Source organism: Panicum hallii, chromosome 3 (assembly GCF_002211085.1).
Source record: "Panicum hallii strain FIL2 chromosome 3, PHallii_v3.1, whole genome shotgun sequence".
In the NCBI taxonomy this organism is placed as follows: Eukaryota; Viridiplantae; Streptophyta; class Magnoliopsida; order Poales; family Poaceae; genus Panicum; species Panicum hallii.
In genome coordinates this window covers 60435718-60461454 of record NC_038044.1, presented here as the reverse complement: position 1 = coordinate 60461454, position 25737 = coordinate 60435718, and the positions used below count along the sequence as shown (strand labels likewise).

The following is a 25737-nucleotide window of genomic DNA, read 5'->3' as shown; positions in this document are numbered from 1 at the left end:
GGCGCGTGCATGGGAGCATGGCCGGCGCTGCTAATTACGGAATGGCAGTCATGCATGCAGGATTAGTGGCGCTGAAGATCCTCCATGGCTTTGTGGTTTTCGATGTTTCTGAATCTTCATTTTCTTTTTGTTGGTTCAAAAACCACAACTGGCTGCACAGATGGTTCGGGGCGGGACCACATGTCAGCGGCACGTACCAAGCTACACAGGTGTGGGCACAGGTACAACGGCAGGAGGCAGGAGCACAAAACATACAACGCAGGCAGTTTGGAAGTCAAATAGTTCAGGAATCAGCATACACAATGTGGAATTAAAACCTCAAAGTTCAAACTACTGCACTTCATTGTTCAGTCATGTCATCATCTGTCATCAAGCAGGAGTACAGAACGATTACAGATTCAGGGTGCCTAAACATCGGAGTCCTAATAAGGAGTTCATGTGTGGGTAACACCATGCTTCTCCAAGTTACATGGAATTCTTTGCTACAGCCTACAGTCTGATTCTTCAACCACAACCGACAACAGATACATCATAACCTGGTGCCATCATGACATTGATACAGAACCAAACGAAGCTCACGACCTTGATTCCTTCATTGTTACTGGTCACATCCTTCGAGGGTTAATTAGCGGAAGATCATGCCCAGCCAGCTATCCTGCGCAACAAAAGAGAGGAGCGTGAGCTCGACGCAGAAAACAGCATGGCATCATAGCGGATTTGATTCTCAAAGAGAAATGTTTCAACTTATAACAGCTTCCTGGAGAAGGAAATATGATGTCTGTAAGCTTGAAATCACATAAGATGCGTTCAGATCATATAGATTCCTGGTTCCAGTGCTCCCCAGTGTAACTCTCTGCAAGGTCTGCCTTGCCCCCCTTATATGGTTTCTCTTTGGTAATAAAAGTTCAGCAGCCATTGGCTGCCATAGTTTTCTTAAAAAAGAAAAAGGTCATACCACATCATCCCTAGTATCATTTTCAACAACCCGAAGATTAGCTGCACTAGCTTTCCCTACTGAACTGAATACCAAACATATTCCACTATTTGTAAGGATCTGATGTCAAATTTACTAAACCGCGTATGAATTAATAAATCAAATGATATGTCAACTTAAATGACTAAGGACAAGCTAATGCTTGAGCCAGGAGCAGTGACAGACAGCCGCAGTGAACATATGCTAATACGTGTAATAACCCTGACATTATACCCGCGAGACTTCCTACGGCGGGCCACGGTGAGTTGCTTCACTTGGTCAATCAAGTATTCAATGACATCTCCTAGAGTGGCCTTCCTCCCTTCCTTGTAGTTCCAAAGATCATAGGGAAATGCTCCGTTAAAGTTGTACTCTTTCCTCTCCATCAGTGCATCAACAACACATTTGTAGGGGCCTTCTCCCCATTCCCTCCTCAGCTCTTGCAGCTTCTCGTCATCAACATCTATGACCTCATTCTAGTCACAAAACGTACGTTCACAATTGTCAAAACACAAGCTGCAAATTAATTTAATAGAAAGCTTTGGACAAATGACTTACCAGACAATCACCGCCAACCGCAACTACCTTGAAGGGCTTCCAACTTGGTTTGTTGAGCAGCTTCTCCCATGTGGAGTACAGTTCAGAGGCTGCCAATTCAGCTTCTTTAGGAGGCAGTGTCACAGCACAAGCTGCTTGGAATGGCTTCTCGTTTAGTTTCCCCATTTCCTTCACTCCAAAGTTACGTGCACCCTCAAGTTCCATGAATCCCTAACACACAATTACCATATATGAAACGTATCATCAACTCATCTGGTCACACCTCAAACTTCAGGGATATCAAATGGACACTAATTAATAATGCAAGTTCAGGGTGTGGGTAAACCTTGATCAGCTTTTCCCTCAGCACCTCCAAGGCAGTATCCCTGCTTCCACAATGGCCACTGAACTGCTGCACCTTCAAATGATGATTACTCAAAACACGTTGTAGCGGGTTTCCCTGCTTCTTCATGGATCTTGTCTGCCTTTGGTTTCCCAACGAAACTCATATAAGCACAAAACAGAATCCAACGAAAAAAGGTCGAGAAGAAATTTGATGTTTGGTTTGCATCGATTGGCAAGTGTGATGTCAGAAATAAAACTAGGATAGGGCAAGAATTCCATGTTCTTTGCAAAGGTATATTGCATTTACCGGCTAAGGTTATGTCTTCACATGGACTAGCGGGGCAAAAACAGGTCAGTCACTCTTACTAGCGAGACTCTGCACATAAAAGATCCAAGAAACACCACGACAGTACTTCACAGTCCAGGAATTCACTATTACTTCACATGAATGTGTTGAGATTTTACCCTAGTGGGTTGGAGTTGGACAGGATCAGGTCCAGTCCCATTCTGCTGCTCAGTGTGATTGTTCCTGGCTTCCATCTTCTGAAGCCTCACCATCAGAGCCGCCAGCTCCTCATCCTTTTCATCTAGCTCTTGGCTCCTCTGCGTAAGCTGCTCCCTCGCCCCCGCAAGCTCCTCTTTCGCCGCCGCGAGCTCCCCCTTTGCTGCCATGAGCTCCACCTGCACGGGCGCCAGGTTCTCCACGCGCTGCACGACCACCGCCCTGTGGCGCTCCTGCTCCACCTTCTTCTTCTCCTCGGCGATGTCGCCGAGTATGCTCTTCATATCCATGTACTCGACCACGACGTCCTTGTGGAAGAAGATCTTGGAATTGACCTTGGACGCCACCAGCTTCAAGCGCTTGTCCAGCGCATCGCTTGCCTCGTCATGTCCCCCTGCCATGTGGCCACTCTCCGGCCTGTAAACAACAGTCTGCAGGACCAGTAGACAATAGAATGTCATAACATAGTCAAGTTCACCTTACAACAGTTCATATAATTCTATAAGCCAAATCTCAGGTGATTTTGTAGTTTCCTATGGCACCAAGTAAACCAAGATTATGAGATAGTGAAGGACCGAAATGGCGACCAGGGGAGTCGGTGAAAGGGAGCCAATAAAAATTTCAACAAACCAAAAAACTTGGCCTATATCCCAATTACAAACCAACACATGCCTCTCTTCTAATTACCAAGGTGATGCAAGACAACTAGAGACATGCTCACCCTAGTAATTATTAGGAATTTCTCAATGCAACGTGGAAGCAAAACGAGTCATAGAACAAGCACGTGAGGGGATTAAATAATTTCTAGTTCACCCATGCCAAGCAAATTCGACAAGCAATGATAAGCTCACTGTTTATCCAAATAAACAAATATCAAGAGCTAATTAGAATAAGATTAACAAAAGACCCGGCAAGCTGATCAATCAAGCAATAAAGTAATTTTAACAAAAGACCTGGCAAGCTGATCAATCAAGCAATAAAGTAATTTCCAGTTTCACAAATGATTGCTTGAAAGAATGTTTTCACTATTCCTTGAAAGGACTTCACAAATCAAAGAAATGAACCACCATGAGCTGCTCTTCCTAAAATAATAGAACAGAGCCACTATCGTTGACCACACATGAGAAACATGTGTGCAGTAAGAAACAACCAAACCAAGCACTGACTTTGATTTACAACGAAGCATGACAAGCAGCTAGTAGTACTGCATGCACGTGAACAAGTAACCAAAAGACCTGCTATTGACTATTGCAACCACCGGCCAGAAAAACATCTAAAGAATAAACAAAGCTACTCAAGTAGGCGGTTAACAGTAACTCAAAGACAAAAATGAAGTAAGCTGCAGCTCCTATTGACAAGCAAATAACAGGAACGCTTTTCACTCAATAAAGACCCATGAGCTGGTACTGAACTGAAACAAAAATGTCAATCACCTGCTGCAGTTCACAAATGGAGAAAAGTGCAGCGGTGCTTCTTAAACTACCGAGCTAATTTCCTGCTGAGAGAAGCTGAGTTCGCGCTATTGCACTGCTGCTGTCACTGATGTCAGACTGTGATGTGTGCTCCTACTGTGAACTAGCCAATCAGCACAAACAAGCATACAGGAACTAGCTAGAAAGGTCAGACCGAAAAACTTAGAGCACTGAGTAGCTCGTGAAAGATCAGGCAAATGAATGGATTAAATATTGGCTAATTTAAACATCACAAGTAAATCCAACAAGCAACACGCTGCTGTCGCTGCTCATTAAAGAAGACAAAAACCGAACTGCTGTAGCTCTGAGAAAATGAGAATATGTCGCAGCGTTCCTGCTGATGCTTCCGAACTGCACAATACAGGAAGTAAAACAAGCTCGAGACGCAAGAGAAAACTGCAGATGCGCAGAGTAAGAAAAACTGAGCAGACCAGCTGAACCGAGCTGCAGATTTTTTCACCACAAACGAGTCAAATCTACTAAGAGTGACACAAAAATTAAACTACAGCGGATCATGTGGAACCCATTCCAACCGTAAACATCCAAAAAGATGGAGAATTTATCACCAATTTCAGAAATTTCGAGGAAACCCTACGTGACGAACCGATTGATGAAAACCTCAAATTCATGGTGTTCAAGTGAGGGATTTGATAGGGATCACCCTATACTTGCTCACACACGTTGTAGCACCGATTTGCCCCCAAGAATTTCAACAAAATCGCAGCCAAATGCGAAGAACGAAAAATCCCAAAAAAATAGCTTATCAACTTCACAAGTGTGGCAGACAGATGGGGACTATACGAAGAATGCTTCGCTGTCTTTACATGATGTTCAGAGAATGTAACTCTGTCATGAGCACTGATCTGAAGAATAGTAGGATGAAATAGGTCTCCGTAAGTACTTTCTGAAAATGTGTTCAAAAAATTCTTTCTAAACATGTCAAACACATCAGTCTGGGCAAACACGAGCCAACGCAAATTAACAAAAATGCCGATCAATCTGAGCCAATGCAGATCAAGAAATGCAAACGAGTGCGAACGAGGAGGGAGGGGGCGGGGGCACACACCAGAGACCAGACCAGAGCGGGTTGATGAAGTGATAACTATCTGTTGTGCTTGTTGCTCCAGAGAAGAACGAACTAGAGGCCTGGGAGCGGAGACGACAAAAAGGAGTGGAGAGAGACAAGCAGGGTCGAAAGTGCATGACAGCTCGGTTCACCGGGCCCCACATGTCAGTGGGGGCACGGGTTATTGGTCAGTGGTCGCTGGTGGTAAACTGGTAATAGTAAAAAAGCAGTGAACTGGTAATAATAACAGACTCAATAGTTGCATTTCAGCTTGGAAAGAACCCAATGGCAGCATTGAACATTCAAATGTTGCGTTGCTATTCTTCCCTAGGAAAGGAGTATCTTGGTGCTCAACATGAACTCATGGCCGATGACACAAAAGTGTGGGATAGGAAAATTACCGAATGTCTAGGGAGGTTACTCTCATTCAACACTCTAGTGGGCTGCTCATAAGGCTGAGTTCAGCGCACTGCGGACGCAGACGCGCATTCTGCGTGCCCCCCAGCATGGATCCCACCAGCGAAATGTACTTAGCAAATCGCTGTCTCTAGCAATAGCTCGCATACGCCCGCGCATCCCTTTTCGGCGGCGACCAGCCGTGGGCTCCCGCACTGTGGATAGGGCCGAAACGGTTGGTTCCGATGGAATACGAAGAAGAGAGAGAACCTGTGGCTATACGCGCCCACAGGAGGTGCTCGCAAAATAGGAGTCCGCTTAGGGTATTTGCTGGAACCTGCTACAGTGGCGTCGGATGTGCTTTTTACGCATACGGGGCCATTTACGGTGCCCGCTAGACTCAGCCTAAGGGAATCAAACAGGGTAAAATTGGAAGAAATGGCGTACTAAACCTTTGAGTATCCTGAGTCATTAAACTATATACCTTCCTTCTCACGCTGAACCAGATTATTTTTTTAGGATACCGACATGTTATGTATACAGGTTGAGTTGAACCGCTAGCAAAGAAACATGCAAAAAAATACATTGAAAAATTCTAAAATGGTTTCAGCGCCATATGTACCACCATGACTTGGAAGTATAACGGAAATTGAAATTTTGAAACCAAATAAGCCGATTGCCTAATTATAGACTCATGTAAGGCTGGATGTTCGAGCGTGCTTGCTCGATCTAGCTTCTTAAAAAAATGGTTACAATTAGGTTTGTTAATGATCAATTAATTTGCAAAAGATATCTCTTGGTAGATAGACAGGATCTTTTACGGAAGAGTACGCACCTTTCGCGAGGGGCCTGAACCCTGAAGGGATATTTTTTAGACACACTTTTTCATCGTGTATAAATATATAATTCTACTATTCATTCAATAAATAAATCAATCATTTGTTATCAGCACTTTTGCTCGCCGTTGTGTTCTTGCGTCGGAAGAAGCGAGGAGAAGAAGCAGACGAGGACCCATGCTCCGCCGCTGGAGATCAGAAAAATGGATTGCCGATTTGATCATCGACGGTTCCAGACGACGCAAGGAAGAATGGCCTCACCGCTGCATCACGTCTTCTTCCACCACGTGGCTCACGCCGGGCACGACGATCAAGGAAGAAGACCGGATGAACGACGGCGGCTCGCCGGCGATACGCTCAGCGGAAAGAAGACTGGAAGATCGGCGTCTACTTGCCGGCGGCAACAACGAAGAGAAGCACGAAGGCCGGCGATGATGTCTCCGAGTACAGGAGAAAACAAAAGAAGAATGGAAAATTACAACTGCTTGCCGGCCTCAATTTGTCTCTACATTTCCCTCTCTTGCTCAAAGCATCGCTAATCGAGTACCACACGCATGAACTAAGAACTGAATTGGCCACAAAAGAAGAATGGACGCCTATTTTATTTAGCCCTGATTCGGAAGAATTTTGAAGATAAAGACAAAGAACAGGACCTGTAAGTTTCATCGTTTCAACATGAAACGAAAGAACTGCATGCAACCACGTTTTGTTCTGCACAAACAAGCCATCCATGATCTTGATGGAAACGGAGAGCGCATCTTTCATTTTCTGGCTTCACTAACAACGTTTCTGCATCGACATTTCATTTCACTCACGCTGAGCTCGTGCAACAAGAAAAAAAAAGGGCCATTCTGCCTACAGGAACATGAATCTCATCTCAAGTTCTATCTATTTCTTTATATTTTTTGTCTCGCTTGCTCTGGCATTACTAATCAACAACATACATTAATATTTTGATGCTCAGGCCATGAACAAGTAGAACTAGAAAAATGGAAGTCACCACATGATGTCCACGGCATGCAGGAATACTTTAATGTTTCGGCCATGGGCACTTGTTCTTCACTGCTATTCATTGTTGATAGACGGCCACGGCGACGACGCGAGTTCACGCAGAGCATTAAGAATATCAACAGAAGAACTGAGTACGCTCCAGCAAGACGTCCGGCATCAATCAGATAAATGAGAAAAAGAAGAGCAGAGGTGTTCTTGCCTCACCCACGGTCCCCAGGACAGGCCACGACGACGACTGCAGTTCGCAGGAAAAGAAATGGCAGCCCTCTACAGAGAGGACTGTACATTCATCAACAACAAAGATTTGGCCTGAACAGATGAAGAAGATTAAGAACAGCAATTCCCGAGTTCGATTTATCTTTACATTATTTCCCAATCTTGTCCTTGCATTGCTAATCAACAAACATGCAGGAATATTTTATTCTCCGGCCAACAAGAAAAACAAGATCTCTGCAAGGAGAAAGATCAGAGGCAAACTTTTCCCTGGTAATCCAGAAGAGCACCATTCCCGTAGGCATCTGGTAAAGAACAATGACTAACAATGCATGGTAAATCCAAAAGGTCAAATAGTCTCTATAAATTGCACCATCATGTGTAATTTTACAGTTTACAAATGGATATTCAATCTTGAGACCCAATTTGATCCGGATATTGTTATTATTTAATGTGTTTGTGTCTATGCAATCACTAGAACAACATACAGTACATAGTGAATTGTTAGTTTTGCAATTTGCTACTTGTTGCAATTTTAACGACAATAATTCATCTTGATTAAGCACCAAATGTCATGCAACAATACGCTTAATTCAAGAAAAATTATATGCAAAAGACAAATGCCATCTAATCATTTTGTACAATATAAAATTTTAAAATTTTATATATTGGCCATACACAAAATATTACCTTATTACTACTACAGGATATATATACTCATCCTCAACGTGCATATCAATATCAAAGTTTGGAATCATTAAAGGCTATACACCTTTTTCCGGTGATTACCTTAATTCATATCTCATATTGGCCATACACAAGGTAGTATCGTAATACTATTGCGGGATCTACACTACCATATAGTGACTATCCTCGATGTATGTACCCAATTTTGAATACGAATTAAACAAGATCTACACCAACATGGTGATTACTCCTAGTAACCATCTCTACTAGTATAACATATATGAGTGGAGTGTAATTTAATTGCGATCACATCAAACTATGCCTATAGAAACAAGTTTATCATCCACTAATGTGAGATCTACCCTATTTAAGTAACAACCTTTGATGTGTTAAACTGCAAGTACATAATGATAGAGTTGATTTCTAGATGATGAGCATCATTCATCTTTAATATATAATTGCAGCGATTTTATCATCTATTAACGTTGAGGTCCACACGCTACATGTAGATCAAGTAGCTTTTTGGATATATAAAATTTTGCATACATTAATTCAAGACTCATCTTGGATTCAAAGTTTAAAGCATTCATCTTTGCTAGTTAAATAGCAGAAAACAGTACAACATATTTTGGTGACTATCTTCACTCAAATAAGCAGAGCCTATGTTTAGACAATGATTCCTGCATCGTCTATTCATTGCAGAATAAAGTTCAAAATAATAGTAGTGACTTTTTTTGTCACTTGTCAATTATTGGATAGTCCACTTATCATCAAGTATCACCTTGGTTAAGAAATATGCACATCAATATTTTATGCTATGTAATTTATGATCCAAGTAAATTAATTAGATACATGATCAACTCATGTAGGATATTACTAATGTTTCCAAAATGGATTTTTTTCTTAAACTCGCATTGAATGGGATTAATTATCTAGTACATGAACTAGATATTAATGATATCATTGGGATGCTCATGACACCATTGCCACCATAGCTCCACCCAAAAGAAGTGCTAACCCATACCTAAACTAACCACACATGCAACATAGTGTGTTCCGTCTACTCAATTTTTTTTAAAAAAGATAAGTATTCAAAGGAGAAGATCCATAAACTTTTGCAATTTTTATTGGAATTGCTAACGAAGAATGTAATATTTTCTAAAACATAAGAAATTGTTTACTTAGTCATTTATCATGATTTTAAGTTAAATGGTAATTTACAAAGCAATGGATCTTCAAAACACATATGTCAATAATGGCAAGTCTCACATTTGTCCAAGGTATGGTTGTACGGCTTACATGCATACCAAATTAAATATTTGGTTGAATCATTCCTCCGATCTATTGGAGATGGTCCCGTTTAAGGGGAAAAGTTTGAAGTTCATTTAAATAAATAAGACCCACAAAAATCTCCATATAATCCTGGAATTAACATACGCATAGTATATTGCCCATCATAGATATCATGTAATTATACATGATATTTGTATCTTGTATGAGTTAAAATTCATACTATATTTTATTTGGGATCCAACCAGATAGAAAAGAAAATCTGTTTAGTGGAGCACTGCACCGCTAATTGACATGGAGATCATACTCTCCTTACGGGTATTCAATACCGCGATATGTTTTTCATGATATCCATTTATATGATTGAAATCTAATACTAAGGGTGATGATGAAATATCAGCACTCAACTTGGTACAATGGTTTGGTACAATGGATAGGAAAACTAAATACTCATAAAAATAAACTATTTTTCATATCATCTGGGGTGTATTATGCATACATCAGCCCTATGTTGCGTACAAAATAATTTTTCAATCTTAATTAAATGAAGACTTGGCATGATAGTCTCGGTCATTATGCATAAGGAATGATAAGTAAAATTATTTTTAATTTTGTTAGTCATAGATTATATTCCTGGAATCCTCATATTCTTTATGCACGGCATATGTTACAAGGGGAATTATTTTAGGGTTCTCTTACTGAAAGGACATCATGATGACTAGATGGGGGTGAATAGGCTAATCTGAAACTTAAAATACTTTAAGCACTGTCAGTAACACATATATTCAGATACTCCGGATATATGTTCGGATACTCTGGGCTTTGTGTCCGGAGTTTTCGGAGATAATTTTCGGACTATCGGGTATGAAACAATGTACACAAAAAATAAAGATACTGATGCTATAATTTTGATCGAGTAAATTTGGAAGATCTAGTGATACCATTGGAGTGTTTCTCACCGGTTGTCTTGCTCTAGAGACTTGTATAATAGTAGATCGACCTCAAACCCTAAAAAGTTAGTCTCACAAGCAAATAACCAATAAAATAAGTAAGGAGCACAAAAGAGAGATAGAATTTATTTTTCGAAGTTCACTCCCAAAGGAGCTACATCTCCGTTGAGGAAGGATTCAAGAGACGGTGCTTAAAAACCCCTATGCTCCTCTCCTAAGGGTGAGACCAACGCTCAAAACCAAGATCACTTACTATAAATACCTCTGAGAGAAATAACGATTACAAACTTCTCGTGATGCTCACAACTTGCTTGAGCACTCGCGAGCGACGCCTAGCCATCTAGGAGCTTGAAGCTTCAAGAGTAACAAATTTGAATCCACCAGTTACACAAGGATGATGTGCTCAAGAGATGGAATGGAAGCTCACTAACATAAATCTTTACTCTTGCAACAATCTCACTTGAATCCCAAAGGAAATCACTCAAGAATGAAGAAAGGGGAATTGAGAGAGTTCTTCTTTAGCTTGTGGGCGTTTCTGGTCGAAATGAGCAAGAGTTTGGTCTGAGTGAGGGGGTATAGGGGTATTTATACTCTCTCTCATAGAAAACTAGCCGTTGGTGAAAGGGTACTTGGATACTCCGGATATAAGTCCGGATACTGGGGTCCGGAGACTCCGGACTTAGAGCAATTTACGGATAGGGAATAGTTACCCAGAGACACCGGATATATGTCCGGATACTGTGAGAATTTTTGTCGGACATTCCGGACAAGGATCCGGATACTCCGGGTTTAACAAGAAATTTCACAAGATGGCAGTTTATAGTGGTAGGTTTGATTCTCATGGTTTTTGTATGTTCTCTTAAGCACAACTACCACGTCGACACCTGTAGATCAAAGTCCCTCTTGATAGTACGGCGTTCCTGTACTCAATTTCAAAATAAAATCTACTCTTCAAGTAAATTTGAAACACCATTTTTTATTTTCCCTTTTGAGGGGTCATGCTTCATAATACGATTTGCTTAATCACCCTTAGCACCTGTACACATGCTTGATAACATGATTAAATATACATGTATTTTATCATCTACTACCAAAACCCACTAAGGGGCCTAGATATCTTTCACTTACCTTAAAATTCGAAATAATAAGCCACCCAATTTCGTGACTGCATTCATGGGCCTAATTTAGCCTTTAAATGAACATTTAGGTAATCTAGAATGCTTAGTGAGGCATTTGAAATTAGTTCTGCATGTGTACCTTACTCATAAGGCACCGTAATTTTACCAAATTCATTTGGTCGTATTTTTTTATTAGAGCAAATTATCCCGGGTAAGGGATGAAATCCATTCTCATGGAATTATTTAGTTTTGGGAATGATATCATAAAATATTTTATGTCCATATTAATTATTAAATAGTTGAATCTCTTATTGAGAAAATTTAAATGTATGACCAATGAAATAAAATTATAATTTATATTGGTAAATGCGGATTTACACACTGTATTATTATAATAAATTTATTAAACTGCAATCATATGGCTTCCTCCGTTGCTATTAGTACGTGAAGGTTGGCCTCAGCCAAATATTTTCCATCTGCATGTCAGTTATGTTTTACACATAACGATATCACCATCTCAATATACGTACATGGCAAATGGGGATCTATAATAAGGTATTGTTATTCGTCATTCATAAAATACCTTCGATCGCTCATAGAGGATTAATATACAACACGTATGCTGACTACGTTTTGAGAATAATTCAATCCTCAAATCCATGTAGGCACCAAAGAATATCTAACCATAGTTTAAAATATCTTATATTTGTAACATATTACAAATAGTCTGCCACATGCATTTACTCATCAAAAGTGTTATCACATCCGAACCCTACTGATAATGTACCAGAAAGAGTGGAAGTACCTAACAAATCACTCAGCTCCCAAGTCAAAATAAGAGAGGGGAGAAGTATAGTCATTAGGGATATAGCTTATTTCAAGCATCCATGGAAATAGGGGAGACATCCTCCAGGATAGTAAGTACGAATCAACATCTTGCATGTTGTTAGACACTTTGTGGATGTTCAAATCCAAAGTTTATGAATGTTTTTAACACTCAAAAGCCCAATATTTATGCACATAAATTCAGGGACTGGGTTAATCGAACACCCTAACTCCATAATAGTGGAAAATTAGATGAAGTTCTGAAGGGTGGATATTTTCGCAAGCTATATTGGTTCCATCGAATCAATCATACAAAGACTACAAATTATCGATATATACTCTTTATCAAAATTGTCATACACCTTCAACTAGATCCAGACCAAAAGTCCTAGGCAGAGTGTCCGAACACTCAAATCGGTCAAATCAAAGGTGACAATTAAGGAGAAGTGTTCTCATTCAATGGTGAGAAGTATTCAGGATAGTGATATCTTCTCATATTGCATTCTTTATGAAAGCAAGGTGGTAAAATAGTGAGAACTTGTAATACATAGTTTCACGCAGAGAGTGAGCAACGTACCCGCATGGTATGTGTGAAAATTATGTTCCCTTATTCAATCATTGGCAGATCAAATGAATTTGACATATTCAAATATATAATGGATTTTGTTTTTTAAATCAAAATTAAAATCACAACATATATTGTGTATAATTCAAGTCATGGGGACTTGAAAAGGTTGAGTAGATGTGGTACAGCTAACCAAGTGAGTATCTTCCATATAAAGATTACTCCAATTATTGTGATTGCATATGTATGTCTATAAAGCATTTTGAAATGAATTTTATCATCTCAGCACACAAATCAGCAAGCAATCATTTTAAGATGGATTTTAAGATCAAATTTAGATAAAACCAAACTATACTTAAATCTACAACTTAAGCACGAACATCAATTTACCAATATAGAATTGATATTGTACACCAATATTCAAATAATATTGGAAAGTTATATCCATCAACACTTGTAGTCAGTCAATCCCTAAAGATGGATCATTTTCCATAAAGACCGTGGGATGACATCCTTAGTACCATCAAAGCGCTTATGTATCCTACAAATTGCAACAAGCCTAATACTATATTTCTAGATATCTTGCTATAGCTCAAAATAGCACAACTCAATAACACCATATAGATGGGAGTCAAAGAGGATATCCACAGATATCAAATGGTACCAAAAGGTTTTAACTTATTATAAATAAAACATGATGTGATAAAAGTGGGATACCAAGACACTAGCTAACTAAACCTCATGTTACCAGACTATTGACTGATTCTATGATAGTAAAATTTAGTAAAATTTTCATTGGAGTTATCAAAATTAATTGTAATGGTAACTTCACCTACCATTCCGAAGCATTACATGAATATGCATAATTTCACTGAATAGTTAATTGTAATTCCTTCAAATCACTTAGGTTATCTACAGGATAATACGACTTATATTGCTTGGATGATAAAAGGTTATATAAAAGCAGTATTACTAATCAATGAATCATTTGTTCAAACCATTCTGCACTCTACTTTCTACTTTTAACAAAAATAATGGGCTAGCTTGAGTAGACATGGTTAAGGAAACAAGCAAAACATAGCTCGGCTTGATTCAATAATAGCTCGAGCGATCTCGTTAACCTCGTGAACTATGTTGGTAACAATTAACTATTCGTGGAAGCTACGTGATCATATTAGCATTAATTATTTGAATTAACTATTTGATCATATTAAAATAATTTAGCAATCTAGGTACACAAAATTGTACAAACTTTATAGATTTGATTCAAAATTGCACAAACATTATTGGATTGAGGAAATTAAACTGGAAAATTGCCATGTATGTATACAAACCTGGAAATGACCCTGAACACAAATACAAATGCAACGGCACACTGAGTAAGATAATAATGTAGTTACGTGACAACACAAATTAAGCTTCAATTCCACGAGTATTAGACCGCATTAATAACATCTATGAACCTTGCTAGTTCTCCGAGGAAGGCATCAGCGTGCTTCTCCTTGACGACGACGGACAGCACGTTGGCCCCGTCCCTCCCCTTGCACGGCGGCAGTATCCCCAACGCCGGGAAGTGCAGCCTCTCCCGCATCCGCGACGTCACCCTCGCCGGCCTCCCGCTCCCGAGGTCGACCTCGTCGAAGCCCAGGTTCTGCCAGGACGACACGATCACCATGTCGTACCGATCCTGGAGCACCGGGCGCGTGGCCGCTCGCCGCGGGCCGCCGCCTTCGGCGTCCTTGAACTGGTCGGCTATCGTCTCCTTGGCGTCCCGGATCTTCTTCGCCAGCTCGACGACGTCCCCGCCGGCCACCGTGCCGCTTTTCTCCGTCACCAGCTGCGCCGTCACGCAATTGCCGTAGTACCCTTGCTTGGCACCGACGTGCCTGCGCGCGTTCGCGGAGAAGAAGAGCGCGGCCGGGGCCTCCGGGTCGGACATGACGGCGCGGGTGCGGCACCGCCACACGACGGCGCTGACGGCGTCGAACACGGAGCATGGATGGCCGCCGAAGCGGCTGCCGAAGTCGGCCCTGAGGCGGCCGATCGCGCTCGAGGGTACGGTGAAGTCGAGGTAGACGAGGTCGTCGAACGGTTCGAGGCTCAGCAGCTTGTCGATCGGGACGACGGCCGGGAGGCTCGGGAGTGAATAGTCCCGCCTCACCGGCGCAACGGACGGCGATGGCAACCCGCGGGCGAGCTCGCCGATGGCCTTGAGGAACTGCGCCATCCCGGCGCCGTCGGCGACGGCGTGGTTCCAGGTCACCCCGAGGACGAACCCGCCGCACGAGAACTCCGTCACCTGCACCAGCAGCAAAGGGTCGGCGGGGCCGCAGCTCTCGCCTGGGTAGCAGACGGCGAGGTCATTCCGCAGCGCCCTCGAGGCAGGTGAGTGGTCGGAGGCGATGACTTCCTCCACGGCGCAGCTGGCGGACGCGGCGACGAAGACCGCGCCCTCGCCGCTGCACTCTATGTGCCCCGCGTCGTCGCCGTCGGCTCCGGCGACCATACGGCCGGCGAAAGGGTAGTAGTGGACTAGCGCTTGGGACAGGGCCCTCTTTATGGTCTCGGTGGTCTCATGGATCGGGTGCTCGAACACGAGCAGCGCGGCGGTTGGCATCCTCTCTAGACCCTTGTCGAAAGACGAGAGCTTTATGGTGGTGCTGCTCGTCGTCGCCGGCTCCGATGGCCGGACGACCACCGGCGAGGACTTGCTCACCGCAACACTCATTATCCTCTGTGTAGTGTCGATGCTCTAGTTTCAAGCTGTATCTTGGATTCTTGGACTCCAATATATAAATCTGCGGTGGAGCTGAGCTGTTCTGTCTCCTTCTGCCGAGCAGCTTGACGATGGTGCCAACCGGCACGGCATGGCGGGGAGGAAGCGGACCACGTCCATGCTGGCCTCGGCGAGGACGACCTGGTCTCGGGGTTGAGCGCAGGGCAAGTGCTATCAGACATCAGACAGGACACAAAGGTTCAGATAACCGGATCATTATAGTTTTCTTTTCTCGAATACGCAGAGGAGCTGCGTATCTTTGTATTAAGTAGAAAGAAGTTTTAGTACAACACACTATGAGCGCCCATGAGGCCACTACGGATTACAGGAGAGCAAAACGTAGCAAAGGCCACTACGGATTACAGGAGAGCAAAACGTAGCAGAGCCGTAAGAAAAGTATGGTGATTACTCAAGGAATAAACAACCAAGATGTCGGACGCCAACCACAATCCACTCATACGTCTACAACTGCAGAATAGTGAAACCACCTATGTGGTGATCATCCACTCATACGTCTACAGCTGCAGAATAGTGAACCACCTATATGGTGATCACCGCGGCCCTGCTCCGGCTGGAAGCGAGCTTCCTCGCGGGGAACGCGCCTTGGACCTTCGCGGCATGGCTGCGGGTGAGGTCGGCCCTGAAGACGTTGCTGCATTCGTCCGCCGCAAGGTCAAGCCGCCGCATGAAGAGGACCTCGCCGCGTCTTGCTACAGGCACATTGGCCAGATCATCAGAGTTCTAACACGAAGCATGGGAGTTCATCGGAGTAGGAATCTCCCTAGTTGTCTTATAAAGTTCCTTGCTACAGCCTACGCTCTGATCCTGCACCAGTCAAAGAGCCGTGAGATCACTACATCAGAAGCACTGCTTCTATGAAGCAGAATCATTAGCATACTGAAGTCATGACATATTTGTACATGATCCAAAAGGGCTTGCGATTTCCTGCGATGCTACTTCTCAGATCCTTGGGGAGTTAAAAAGGCGGTAAGGTAGCTCATGCCTTGCCGTTCAACCTGCACAAAAAGAGGCAAGCATCAGTTCACAGTAGAAGACAGTTTTGGCATTTGGGGGCTTGATTCTCAAAGAGAAATGTGGCAACTTGAAAAGGAACATTAAGGTAACCCCAGGATATCACCAATTCTCGATGCGAATATGAACCTGGATGAATGGTTCTCAAGGGAAGATTTGTGAGAACTACAAATAGTACCCAGTAAGGTGTTAGTTGACTTTACTGGCATATGCCGGTATCATCCAGACTTTCAGAGTATATCAGTTTCACTTCTGGTTATTCACAGTGGAAAAATTGGAATTTAAAGAACCTTTTTTTCTTCAGTAAGGTTAATTACCAGTTTTTTATTGCAATATTTCCATGTTTTCTTATGCTACTAGCACTTGTCCGGTTGTCCCTTCAGTCACACAATTTTTCTTAAGTGTCATACTGATTATTGGACACTCCTATATATGATTCATATTATGCAGCAGTAATTTTAACAAATTAGCAGGCAGAAGAAGTTTTTGGTCTCAGCATGATTAAAGACAAGAAAATGCTTCAGCCAGAAGAAGTGCCCCATGCAACTGCCATCTATAGTACACTACTCTGATGCTATAATAAACTAGCAAGAATGCTGCAACCCGCAACTTTATCCACCCAATAGCACTTTCACAATAGGAGTCTAGGACAATGTTGCGCTACCTGCGAATCCTCCTGCGCTTCGTCATGGTAAGCTGCTTCACCTGATTGGACATGTAGTTGATACACTCCCTCGTAGTAGCCCTCCTCCCCTCCTTGTAGTTCCATAGCTCATTGGCGATGCTTCCGTCGCTCAGACGGTCGTACTGTTTCATTTCCACCAGTGTGTTAACCACAGCATCATGGGCACCAGAACCCCATGCCCTCTTCAGCTCTTGCAATTTATCATCATCAACGTTCACAATCTCCTGATAATGTAAGCAACACGTAGTTTATTATCCTTGGTAATGGATTAAAATTTAAAAGCAACCTGTGAGATACGGTGAAGCTTTCTAGAATCGACATACCTGGTGATTGCCATCAACTATGACAGTTTTGAACGGATACCAGCTTAGGTCGCCAAGTTGCTGCTGCCATGATGAGTATAACTCATAAGATGCCGTAGCAACTTCTTCAGGAGGTACCTTTGCAAGACAAGCGGCCTTGAATGCCTTCTCATTCAATTTCTCCATTTCCTTTATCCCGATTTTCCTTCCGCCGGTATCAATTTCAAGGAATCCCTGGAACACCAACTTGCATGTAACATTGACTCCCAGTACAAACAGTTCAAATTATGATGGATCAAAGTACAGTGAGTAAATATTGAGGGATATGATTGAACCTTGATCAGCTCGTCTCTGACAGCCTCTAGGTCATCTTCTCCTCTCACCATAACAAATGAGGTTTGGCCAACAGGTGGGCTGTTCACTAGCCCTTCCCTAGGGCACTCTTCTGTTACCTCAAGATTGATAGCATCATTGCCCAGAGGTCTTTCAGACAGCCTTGTCTGTTCCTCTATTGATCCTGTTTGCACCTGCATTCACATTAACACTTATAACAGCAAGAGATACCTCAAAATGCGACCATCTGAAGGACTTTTGGACTACGGTCCTGATGAAAATGGGCATACTGGCCTATTGGATGGTGTATCTATGTCTCCTTTGGAGTCGTCGGAAAATCTCAATGTATGGAATCTTTGCAAACTACCAAACTTCTAAGATAATAGTATTATCCCTATCAATTTCATTTATCTTCATGTAATAAAACCAGATTGAAGGGGTGTATAAAACAAAGATTTCTCTCCAGCCGAGAGAGGCAGCGAGAAGGGGGAAAGGCAAGATTTTCTTCACCAAAGACATATTGCGGAAAGCGAATCGGCAGAGAGCAAAAGTTGTTGAAGCAAGCACAAAACTGCATCAGTTCTTGTAACATCGCGAAATGAAATGATACGAGAGCCGCAGGCGCAGCACTGGGAAAATCTGCGCTCTCAAGAAGCCGCTACCACCTGGTCAGAGAACCTTTCCTTCGAAGATCATATAAAAGGATCGAAGCCCGAGATGGCCTAACCATCCGTCAACCAAGAACAACCACAGACCCGCACGGAATAAAGGGAAGCAAGAAGAAACGCCCACCTCGCAAACCACCCAAGACGAACGCCGATGGTCAGAGCAGTGCGGATGAATGTTGTACCCAACAATTCCAAAAGCTTCGAGTTTCTTTTGGTTGGCAATGGAAAGAAGAAAACTCAGAGAGCGGCGCTGCCCTCTGTACCTTGCAGCCAAAAATGGCGCCGCCTAGGCACATGTCACGCCAACGAGGGCCCACGTGTCATCGAGCCTCGGGGTGTGAGATTCGGTTGGGGTAATTAAAAGGGAAAGGTCTGAGTTGCTAGAGGTGATTCCTTATTGCCGAAAGTGAGGAGAATAGGATGTTGAGTGACAGGTTTCTGGGGTCAGGGTACAAGTAGGCCCACAGATCAGTGGTAGGGTCTTGGGTAGGGTGGGTTCACCGAGCTAACTGATCGCTGGGACCTACCTAGGAGGAGAAACTAGCCGATTGGTGATTCCAATGCCGACTGTAATAGGTGAGATACCAGGTACCAGCAACTCCTCACCAAAAATTTGAGTTTGCGAGCGCCCGTTCAGATCAAATATTTTAACATTAATTAGAAATATTAAATATAGTTTAATTATAAAATTAATTGTATAAGTGGGTAAGATTTGCGTACGTGTTACTGTGTAATTAAAAAATTATTCTTCCCTTCACGCAAAAGACCCTTTAAGACTGTTGACGCAAAATTCCGGTCAGCATATTTACCAATTTTAACTGTCAACGTAGACTTAAGAGGAAGCTCGAAACATACTCGATGAAGGGGCTGCTTGATCCAATGCCATCGAAATCCATGATGAATGGGTTATGACCAGTACACACGTAATTATGAACCAAAATATGTGTGATATGCTTTAACATGCAGGTTATTTTTTCAGGCCACCAATCATATATGGAATACAACGTATAAATTGGCATTTCACTTGGAAAAAAAAAAGCCTTTGGCAAACGCTGTAAATATTGTGAAACCAAGGTTGGCCTTGATGTGCACCACATATGAATGCGTTTGCGTTTATTGGGCCTCCCGACCTGAAGCCGTCAAACAAAACCAGGTAGCTGGAAACCCAGCCCATTGAGCCCAGGGATCTTAAACGTGTCCATAGGTTGGAGACCCAAAATCTTTTCTTTTTATTCTTTTTTATCCTTATTTGTGAGCTTTTCTAACTCATCAGCAAATAAACCAGCAGAACACGCACTGACATAAAGAAATGACATGTACTTGATGCTTGTCAGGCAAATCCGATGCAATCACTTTTTGATTTGAAACTTTGTCTCAATTTCTCGCTTATTCAGTGCTAAGGGCGTGTTCGTTTCCTACCCTCTAAACTTTAGACGCATCACATCAAAAAGAATCTTGCTATTTAGAAGTATTAAATAAAATCTGTTTATAAAACTTTTTGCACAGCTGGGTGCTAATTCACGAGACAAATTTAATGAGCCTAATTAATCCATAATTTGCCACAGTGATGCTACAGTAATCATCCGCTAATCATGGACTAATATATCTCATTAGGTTCGTCTCGCGAATTAGCTCTAAGGTTCTGCAATTAGTTTTGTAATTAGTCTTTATTTAATACTTCTAAATGATAAGATTCTCTTTGATGTGACCACTTTAGGTCCCAGGAAACGAACGCACCGTAGGCAAGAAGCTTGGCATGAAATGATCCATGACTGACAGGATGTAATGTAAGCTTGGAGAGAAGAAACCAAGACAGTACAGGTAGCAGCAGCAGCAGCATTACATGCATTTCTGGATCCTGAATTTCTGACCAGCTAGAGAGAAAGAGGGAACCTTAACAACAGTTGAGAAAAGAAAAACAACATAAGGAGATTCATGGCGTCGTCATCTGATTGCTGTTGGTTTTACATGTTCGCGTCCAAGAAGGCAAGAAACTGTCAAACGGGGTAGCAGGTCGGGCGGCGGTACGATGGTGGTGGCGGTGGTGGTCAGCGGGTGTCGAGTTCAGTTCGGCTCAGTTCATGTCGGTGGCGGCGGACCATGGCCGGGAGCAGCCGACCTGCTCGAGGAACTTGGCGACGCGGGCGTGCTTGGCAGCCCACTGCTCGGCCATCTTCTCCTCCTTGAGCTGCGCGTCGCGGCGGAGCTCGGCCACCTTCTCCCGGTGCTCCCGCTCGACGCGCTCCGCGGCGGCCGCCTGCTCCAGCCGCATGTTGCGCATCTTGGCCTCGTACTCCTCCCACACCTCGCGCCGCCGCATCTCGCGCTCCATCTCCAGCTGCTGCTCCACGCGCTTCAGCCGCCACGCGGCCTCGCGCCGGTGCGCCGCCCACGCGCGCTGCCCCTCCTCCAGCTCGCGGCAGCACTCGGCGAGCTCCGCCAGCGCCTGCCCCTCCACGACCGCCATGCCGGGCGGCGGGGGCGCGCCGCCGGGGGGCGCATGCTGCGGGCTCGGGAACCCGTACGCCGCCGCGGCTGCCTCCGCCGCGGCGCGCTCCGGCATCCACTGGGCCGGGCCGGGCGGCGGCGGCGGCGCCACGGCGGCGGACGCGAGGCTGAGCGTCACGGACGGCGACGGCGGCCGGGGCGGCGGCGGCTGCTGCGTGACGACCGTGGCGGCCCCGGCGTTGGACGACAGCCAGGGCGGCAGCACGGGCGCGGCCATGAGCAGCGACGGCGGCGGAGGCGCGGCTGCGGCCGCGGCGACCTGGGGCCTCTCGCCGACGAGCTTCTCCGCGAAGTTCTCGAGAAGCCACTCGTACCTCCCGCGCTCGTCCGGGCTGGGCTCCGGCGGCGGTCGCCGGCTGTCCCTGAGCTCCCGCTGCTGCTTCTCCTTGAACACCTCCCACCACTTGCCGAGGCGCTTGGCCGTGCGCCCGGGCACCTCGGCGGCGATCTTCTTCCACTTGTTGCCGTGCTTGGCCTGCAGGCAGATCACCAGCCGCTGCTCCTCCTCGGTGAGCGAGCCCTTCTTGATCCCTGGGCGGAGGTAGTTCTTCCAGCGCTCGAGGCAGGACTTGGCGTCGCGGTCGAGGGCCACGTTCATGCGCTGCGACACCAGGTGCCACTCGCGCGGGCCATACTGCCGGACGTACGCGCGCAGGACGGCGTCTTCCTCAGGCCGCCAGCGCTGTCGCTCCTTCATCTGCACAGGCCATCGCCCATCCCGCACCACCACACCTCATAATGCGCGCTGCTCCCACCCATCCACCATGCAGGAAAAGAAAGATCAAATCTTTAGCTCATGGCAACATCAGCTGGAACACCAAATTGTAAGCATGGATCAAATCTTTAGCTCACTGTAACATTGGAAAAGAAACATCAAGCAACATGGGGCTAACTAACTATGCTAATCTGACATGGAGCACAGATGTCTGAGTCAGAGTCTTAAGCTTGCTACATACAGAACAGTGATTGCCATGGCAGATGCAGAGGGGGAAGAAAAGCAACCAGGTAGATGCCTGTTCTCAGTGGTGGTTAGCTGCTCTAATTCATTGCATTGCAGCATTCATAACTGCTGGTTTCAGGTTGGGGTGGCGAGAGCAGGGAGAGGAGTAACTGTGGCCTGCAAACCTCGCTAGTCGCCACTGCTGGGGGCAGCCCACAGAGGCAGCCAATGCACACTCGGAAAACATTACTGCAGCTCTAACAGTAATTACTCCTACTGAAGTGACAGGATCATCTGCAACTTCTCCAGGCAACATTTACACAGCTGCAACTATGACCAAGCACAGATTTTTCTTTTTCACATTTCTTTCTTGACCATGAGTAGGAACTTGCCAGTAACCTAGGACAAAAACTAACCGTCAAAGTGACAAAGATTAACCCATAGCTTTTACCATACCAAGGTAGTAAAAACCACAAGCCATCAACCTTCACCAAGTCAGGCTAAACAACCGGCAGCTACACTGAAGTGAGGCTCACTTAAGCAAAGCAAGCAGGCAGGCATACCCGTCCATGCATCCATGGCGACGCCGGCCGCTATCAATCAGCCCACACATGGAGACAAAGGTGTGGGCGCGGCCTACACGAGCAAGCACGCGCTGGTTTCTCGCGCGCTTGTCTTGTTTCTGGAGCGGGGTCGCCATCCGCCATTAACGCGGCGCTCATTGAGGACGAAGCTCAAATCCGCCAAATTGAATGCCAACCTAATACTCGTACCTCAGGGAAAGCTAAAAACCAAGGCAGGGGGATATCCAGCAAATCTGAGACAAAAATGCGACCTTGATGATGCCTGGACCAGCGCTAATCCGCTCTTTGCCTCTTTGGCGCCTAGCTAATGCAGGTTAGAAGCGGCCACACCTCGAGCTTAAAATTACTGGGTGCCTTTTTCACCGACCGTGAAACTGTAAAAAGAGGATCCGAGACAACAACAATTTCTTGAAGAGAGTAGGTTTAGACTTTAGAGGAAACTTATGAGGCATATAACAGTTAAAGTGAATCTTGAACAAGGTACTGTTAGCAAACAGAGCTAAGCCTACGCTGTTGGTGTTTAAGATTGGTTGGTCCTATGAAATTCATCGTCTTAACAAGCATAATCATGGGAAACAAAACAAACCGACGTTGAAAGCAATGTATCGAAGCCAAATTGATGTGGTATTCTAGCGGCTATGGCACTGACAGGTGACAAATTGAAGGCAGTGGGGTCATGCTAGCTGCAGTTAGGAGGCGACTTGGATCTGTGGTGCTGTGTACAGGTAGTAGTACAAACTTTCAGTTCAGGTAATCCATATAGCAAGCTCCCTTTTCTTCAGATTCCTCATCATTTTGCAACCTTCTTTGGTCCTATTTTCCGCATATGTAAGTGAATATTCCGAAGGGCACTAGGGAGGAGTAGCAAAGTAGTTGAAACAATCATGAAGCAATACAACCAGAAATGATGAGGGAAAACAAGTCATTTCTGAAGGGGGAAAAGAACTCTCTCTAGCACACAACATGACAAGAATATGACTTGACATAGTTTACTTTCTGAATTTCTAGGCTTTACCAAGAAAAACGGTGATGCACTGCATACACTGCAAAATAATTCAAAATAATGAATGATAAGGGGCACCAAGAACCTAATGCAAAAAATCAGTACTTGCATATGCAGGAATACTCGCCAAAAAAAAAAGCACAAGACACCCAACAGCATGTGAATTGATGCAGCAGGCTCAAGTGCTGGGAGCCTATTACGAATCAAAAAGAGGAAATTTTCTAATCGCATAGCAAACAAGAAATACACGCAGAAAAAAACTGTAACGACGTAGCACTGCCGACCTGCCATCATTTTCCACACAACCTAGTAAAACACGACCCAGGAACCATGGAGCAATCCTTGTCACGGAATCAGCATCTACCACAGTAGTAGCACCTGCTGTTTGTGCAAGCCAAGCAACGAATAGATCAGGCTACTCCACACCACAAGCAAGAGATTTGAGGGCAAACCATTCCTTTTTCTCTCTGAAACAGCCCAAACACCAACGAATTGGAAGTTGGAACTAAACTGAATGAGCAGGCACAGGAAAGGAGAGACTAGCTATCTTTCGAGAGCACGCAGCACAGAACTGGCATCACAGGGTGGTAGTGAACTGAAGAAACTAGTGGGATGGTGGTTGAAGAGCAGGGATTCTTACAGAGGCACGGCTACACCATCCTTCGATTCCTTTCTTGCTCAGTTCTTGCTTCTTGGCCTCCCTCCTCTCCTTGGTCGAGGCTGGAGCAGCTGGAAGAAGGAAGGAACAGGGGGCCCAAATAATTGCGAGGTGAAGACGACGACCAAGGACCCGGCTCTCTAGCTAGCAGGAGTAAGGGAGGGGGAGGCAGGGATAGGGAGGTGTGAGCTGAAAGATTCCTTTCCGCGGCCGGCCGGCTCGCTCGCAGCGTGTGTATGTGTGTATGTATAGGAGGGGACGGGGGCGAGGTGAGGAGGAGGTGGGGGACAAGGAGCAGCGAGAAATTAGGGCACGCGGAAAGGAAAAGACGGGGAGGGGGAGCCGCGGAAAAGAGTTGGCCGGAAAGGGGGCGCGCGTGTATATATAGACAGGGCGCGGTAGAGTGAGCCAGGGAGAGTGGGAGGTGGAGGTACTGGTGGTGGCTAGCTAGGCTGGACTGGAGCACTGCAGGCGCAGCGGCAACAGTTGCAGGCACCACTATGGCAAGAACCACACCCACACGGCTACACATGCAGAAGCATGCACATGGACGGAGCTGGAGCTGGATGGAGGAGGAAGAGGACTGGTCTACTGGGAGGAGCGTGCAGTGGCTGGCAGTACGTGCTTGTGGGTGTGGGGCTGGGGCGCTTTCTTTCTCTGCGCCGAGCTGACTTCACAGTACTGGCTGGCCACGCAGTGGAGAGAGAGAGAGAGAGAGAGAGAGAGAGAGAGAGAGAGAGAGAGAGAGAGAGAGAGAGAGAGAGAGGGGAACTGTTGGAGAGGAGATGGAACAATGCCACGAACAAGGGATGGGTGGCCACTGGCCGGGATGGGCACCTCAAATCAAACTGCTGCCTTTTCAAATCCATGTAAAATTCAAGCAACGGAAACAAGTTCGGCGTAAAAAGTGCCCACGGATGCGTCCGTGATTCCTTGGACGGGCGGAACCCTCATGCATTGGTGGGAGCATATGCTTTGAATTCATCAGAAATGCCCAAACGGGGTGGGGTGGGGTGGGGGGCGATGGAGGAGAACGTTCGAATCGGAGGCGGAGGGAAATCGAAGAGGAGGCGATGGGATGGGAAACCACTGGCGGATTGGCGGCGGCAGCGGGCTGGGGCTGGCGGTGGGAAAGGCGCCGTACGTCGTCGGCGGCGTCGCGTCTTGTCGCGGCGGCAGCGCGCGCGCGTGGAAAGCGATGAAAAGATGGGGAGGGAAAAGGGCTTCCACGAGTCAAATCAGGACGGCATGGCCGGGACGGATTAGCTTAGGGATCGTTGTTGTAGCCGCTGCCTGATTGGGTCCCTTCCTTGGTAACCACCCTCCCTATGGCCAAGCAGTTTCCAATCCATGCGTAAACCTACACCTTCCACGGCAAAACCATTTACCGGAGCCGTGGGCCCACCTGTCAGCCTCAGCGTCATGTGATGCTTCCCATTCATGCCTCTTGGGTTAACGGGTT

General features: G+C 45.1%; 4 protein-coding genes across 10 annotated transcripts; all 4 read right to left on the bottom strand.

Moving 5' to 3' along the window:
* Nucleotides 1-341: 341 nt before the first annotated feature.
* LOC112886998 (factor of DNA methylation 2-like) lies at nt 342-4971 on the bottom strand. Of its 7 annotated transcripts, none has more exons than XM_025953067.1 (6): nt 4896-4971; nt 2321-2788; nt 1857-1995; nt 1532-1741; nt 1208-1449; nt 342-655 (listed from the first exon to the last, which is right to left on the bottom strand). In XM_025953067.1, exons 2-6 carry the CDS (start codon nt 2359-2361, stop codon nt 637-639), a joined length of 651 nt encoding a protein of 216 aa, XP_025808852.1. In that variant the 5' UTR covers nt 2362-2788; nt 4896-4971; the 3' UTR covers nt 342-636. The 7 variants fall into 7 exon arrangements, with proteins under 7 accessions (XP_025808852.1, XP_025808854.1, XP_025808850.1 ...); XM_025953065.1 differs by lacking the exon at nt 342-655 and adding an exon at nt 2163-2231 and having other exon boundaries at nt 669-1449; XM_025953066.1 differs by lacking the exon at nt 342-655 and adding an exon at nt 2163-2231 and having other exon boundaries at nt 669-1449; nt 1857-1991.
* Nucleotides 4972-14221: 9250 nt separating this feature from the next.
* LOC112885587 (acyl transferase 15-like) lies at nt 14222-15514 on the bottom strand. The gene has a single exon (XM_025951175.1). It carries the CDS (start codon nt 15512-15514, stop codon nt 14222-14224), a length of 1293 nt encoding a protein of 430 aa, XP_025806960.1.
* Nucleotides 15515-15959: 445 nt separating this feature from the next.
* LOC112885586 (factor of DNA methylation 1-like) lies at nt 15960-18878 on the bottom strand. Its single transcript, XM_025951174.1, has 5 exons — nt 18846-18878; nt 17917-18108; nt 17603-17815; nt 17259-17503; nt 15960-16578 (listed from the first exon to the last, which is right to left on the bottom strand). Exons 1-5 carry the CDS (start codon nt 18876-18878, stop codon nt 16560-16562), a joined length of 702 nt encoding a protein of 233 aa, XP_025806959.1. The 3' UTR covers nt 15960-16559.
* Nucleotides 18879-20333: 1455 nt separating this feature from the next.
* Nucleotides 20334-24867, bottom strand: LOC112884164 (protein rough sheath 2). Its single transcript, XM_025949518.1, has 2 exons — nt 24258-24867; nt 20334-21835 (listed from the first exon to the last, which is right to left on the bottom strand). Exon 2 carries the CDS (start codon nt 21785-21787, stop codon nt 20657-20659), a length of 1131 nt encoding a protein of 376 aa, XP_025805303.1. The 5' UTR covers nt 21788-21835; nt 24258-24867; the 3' UTR covers nt 20334-20656.
* Between the last annotated feature and the right edge of the window lie 870 nt (nt 24868-25737).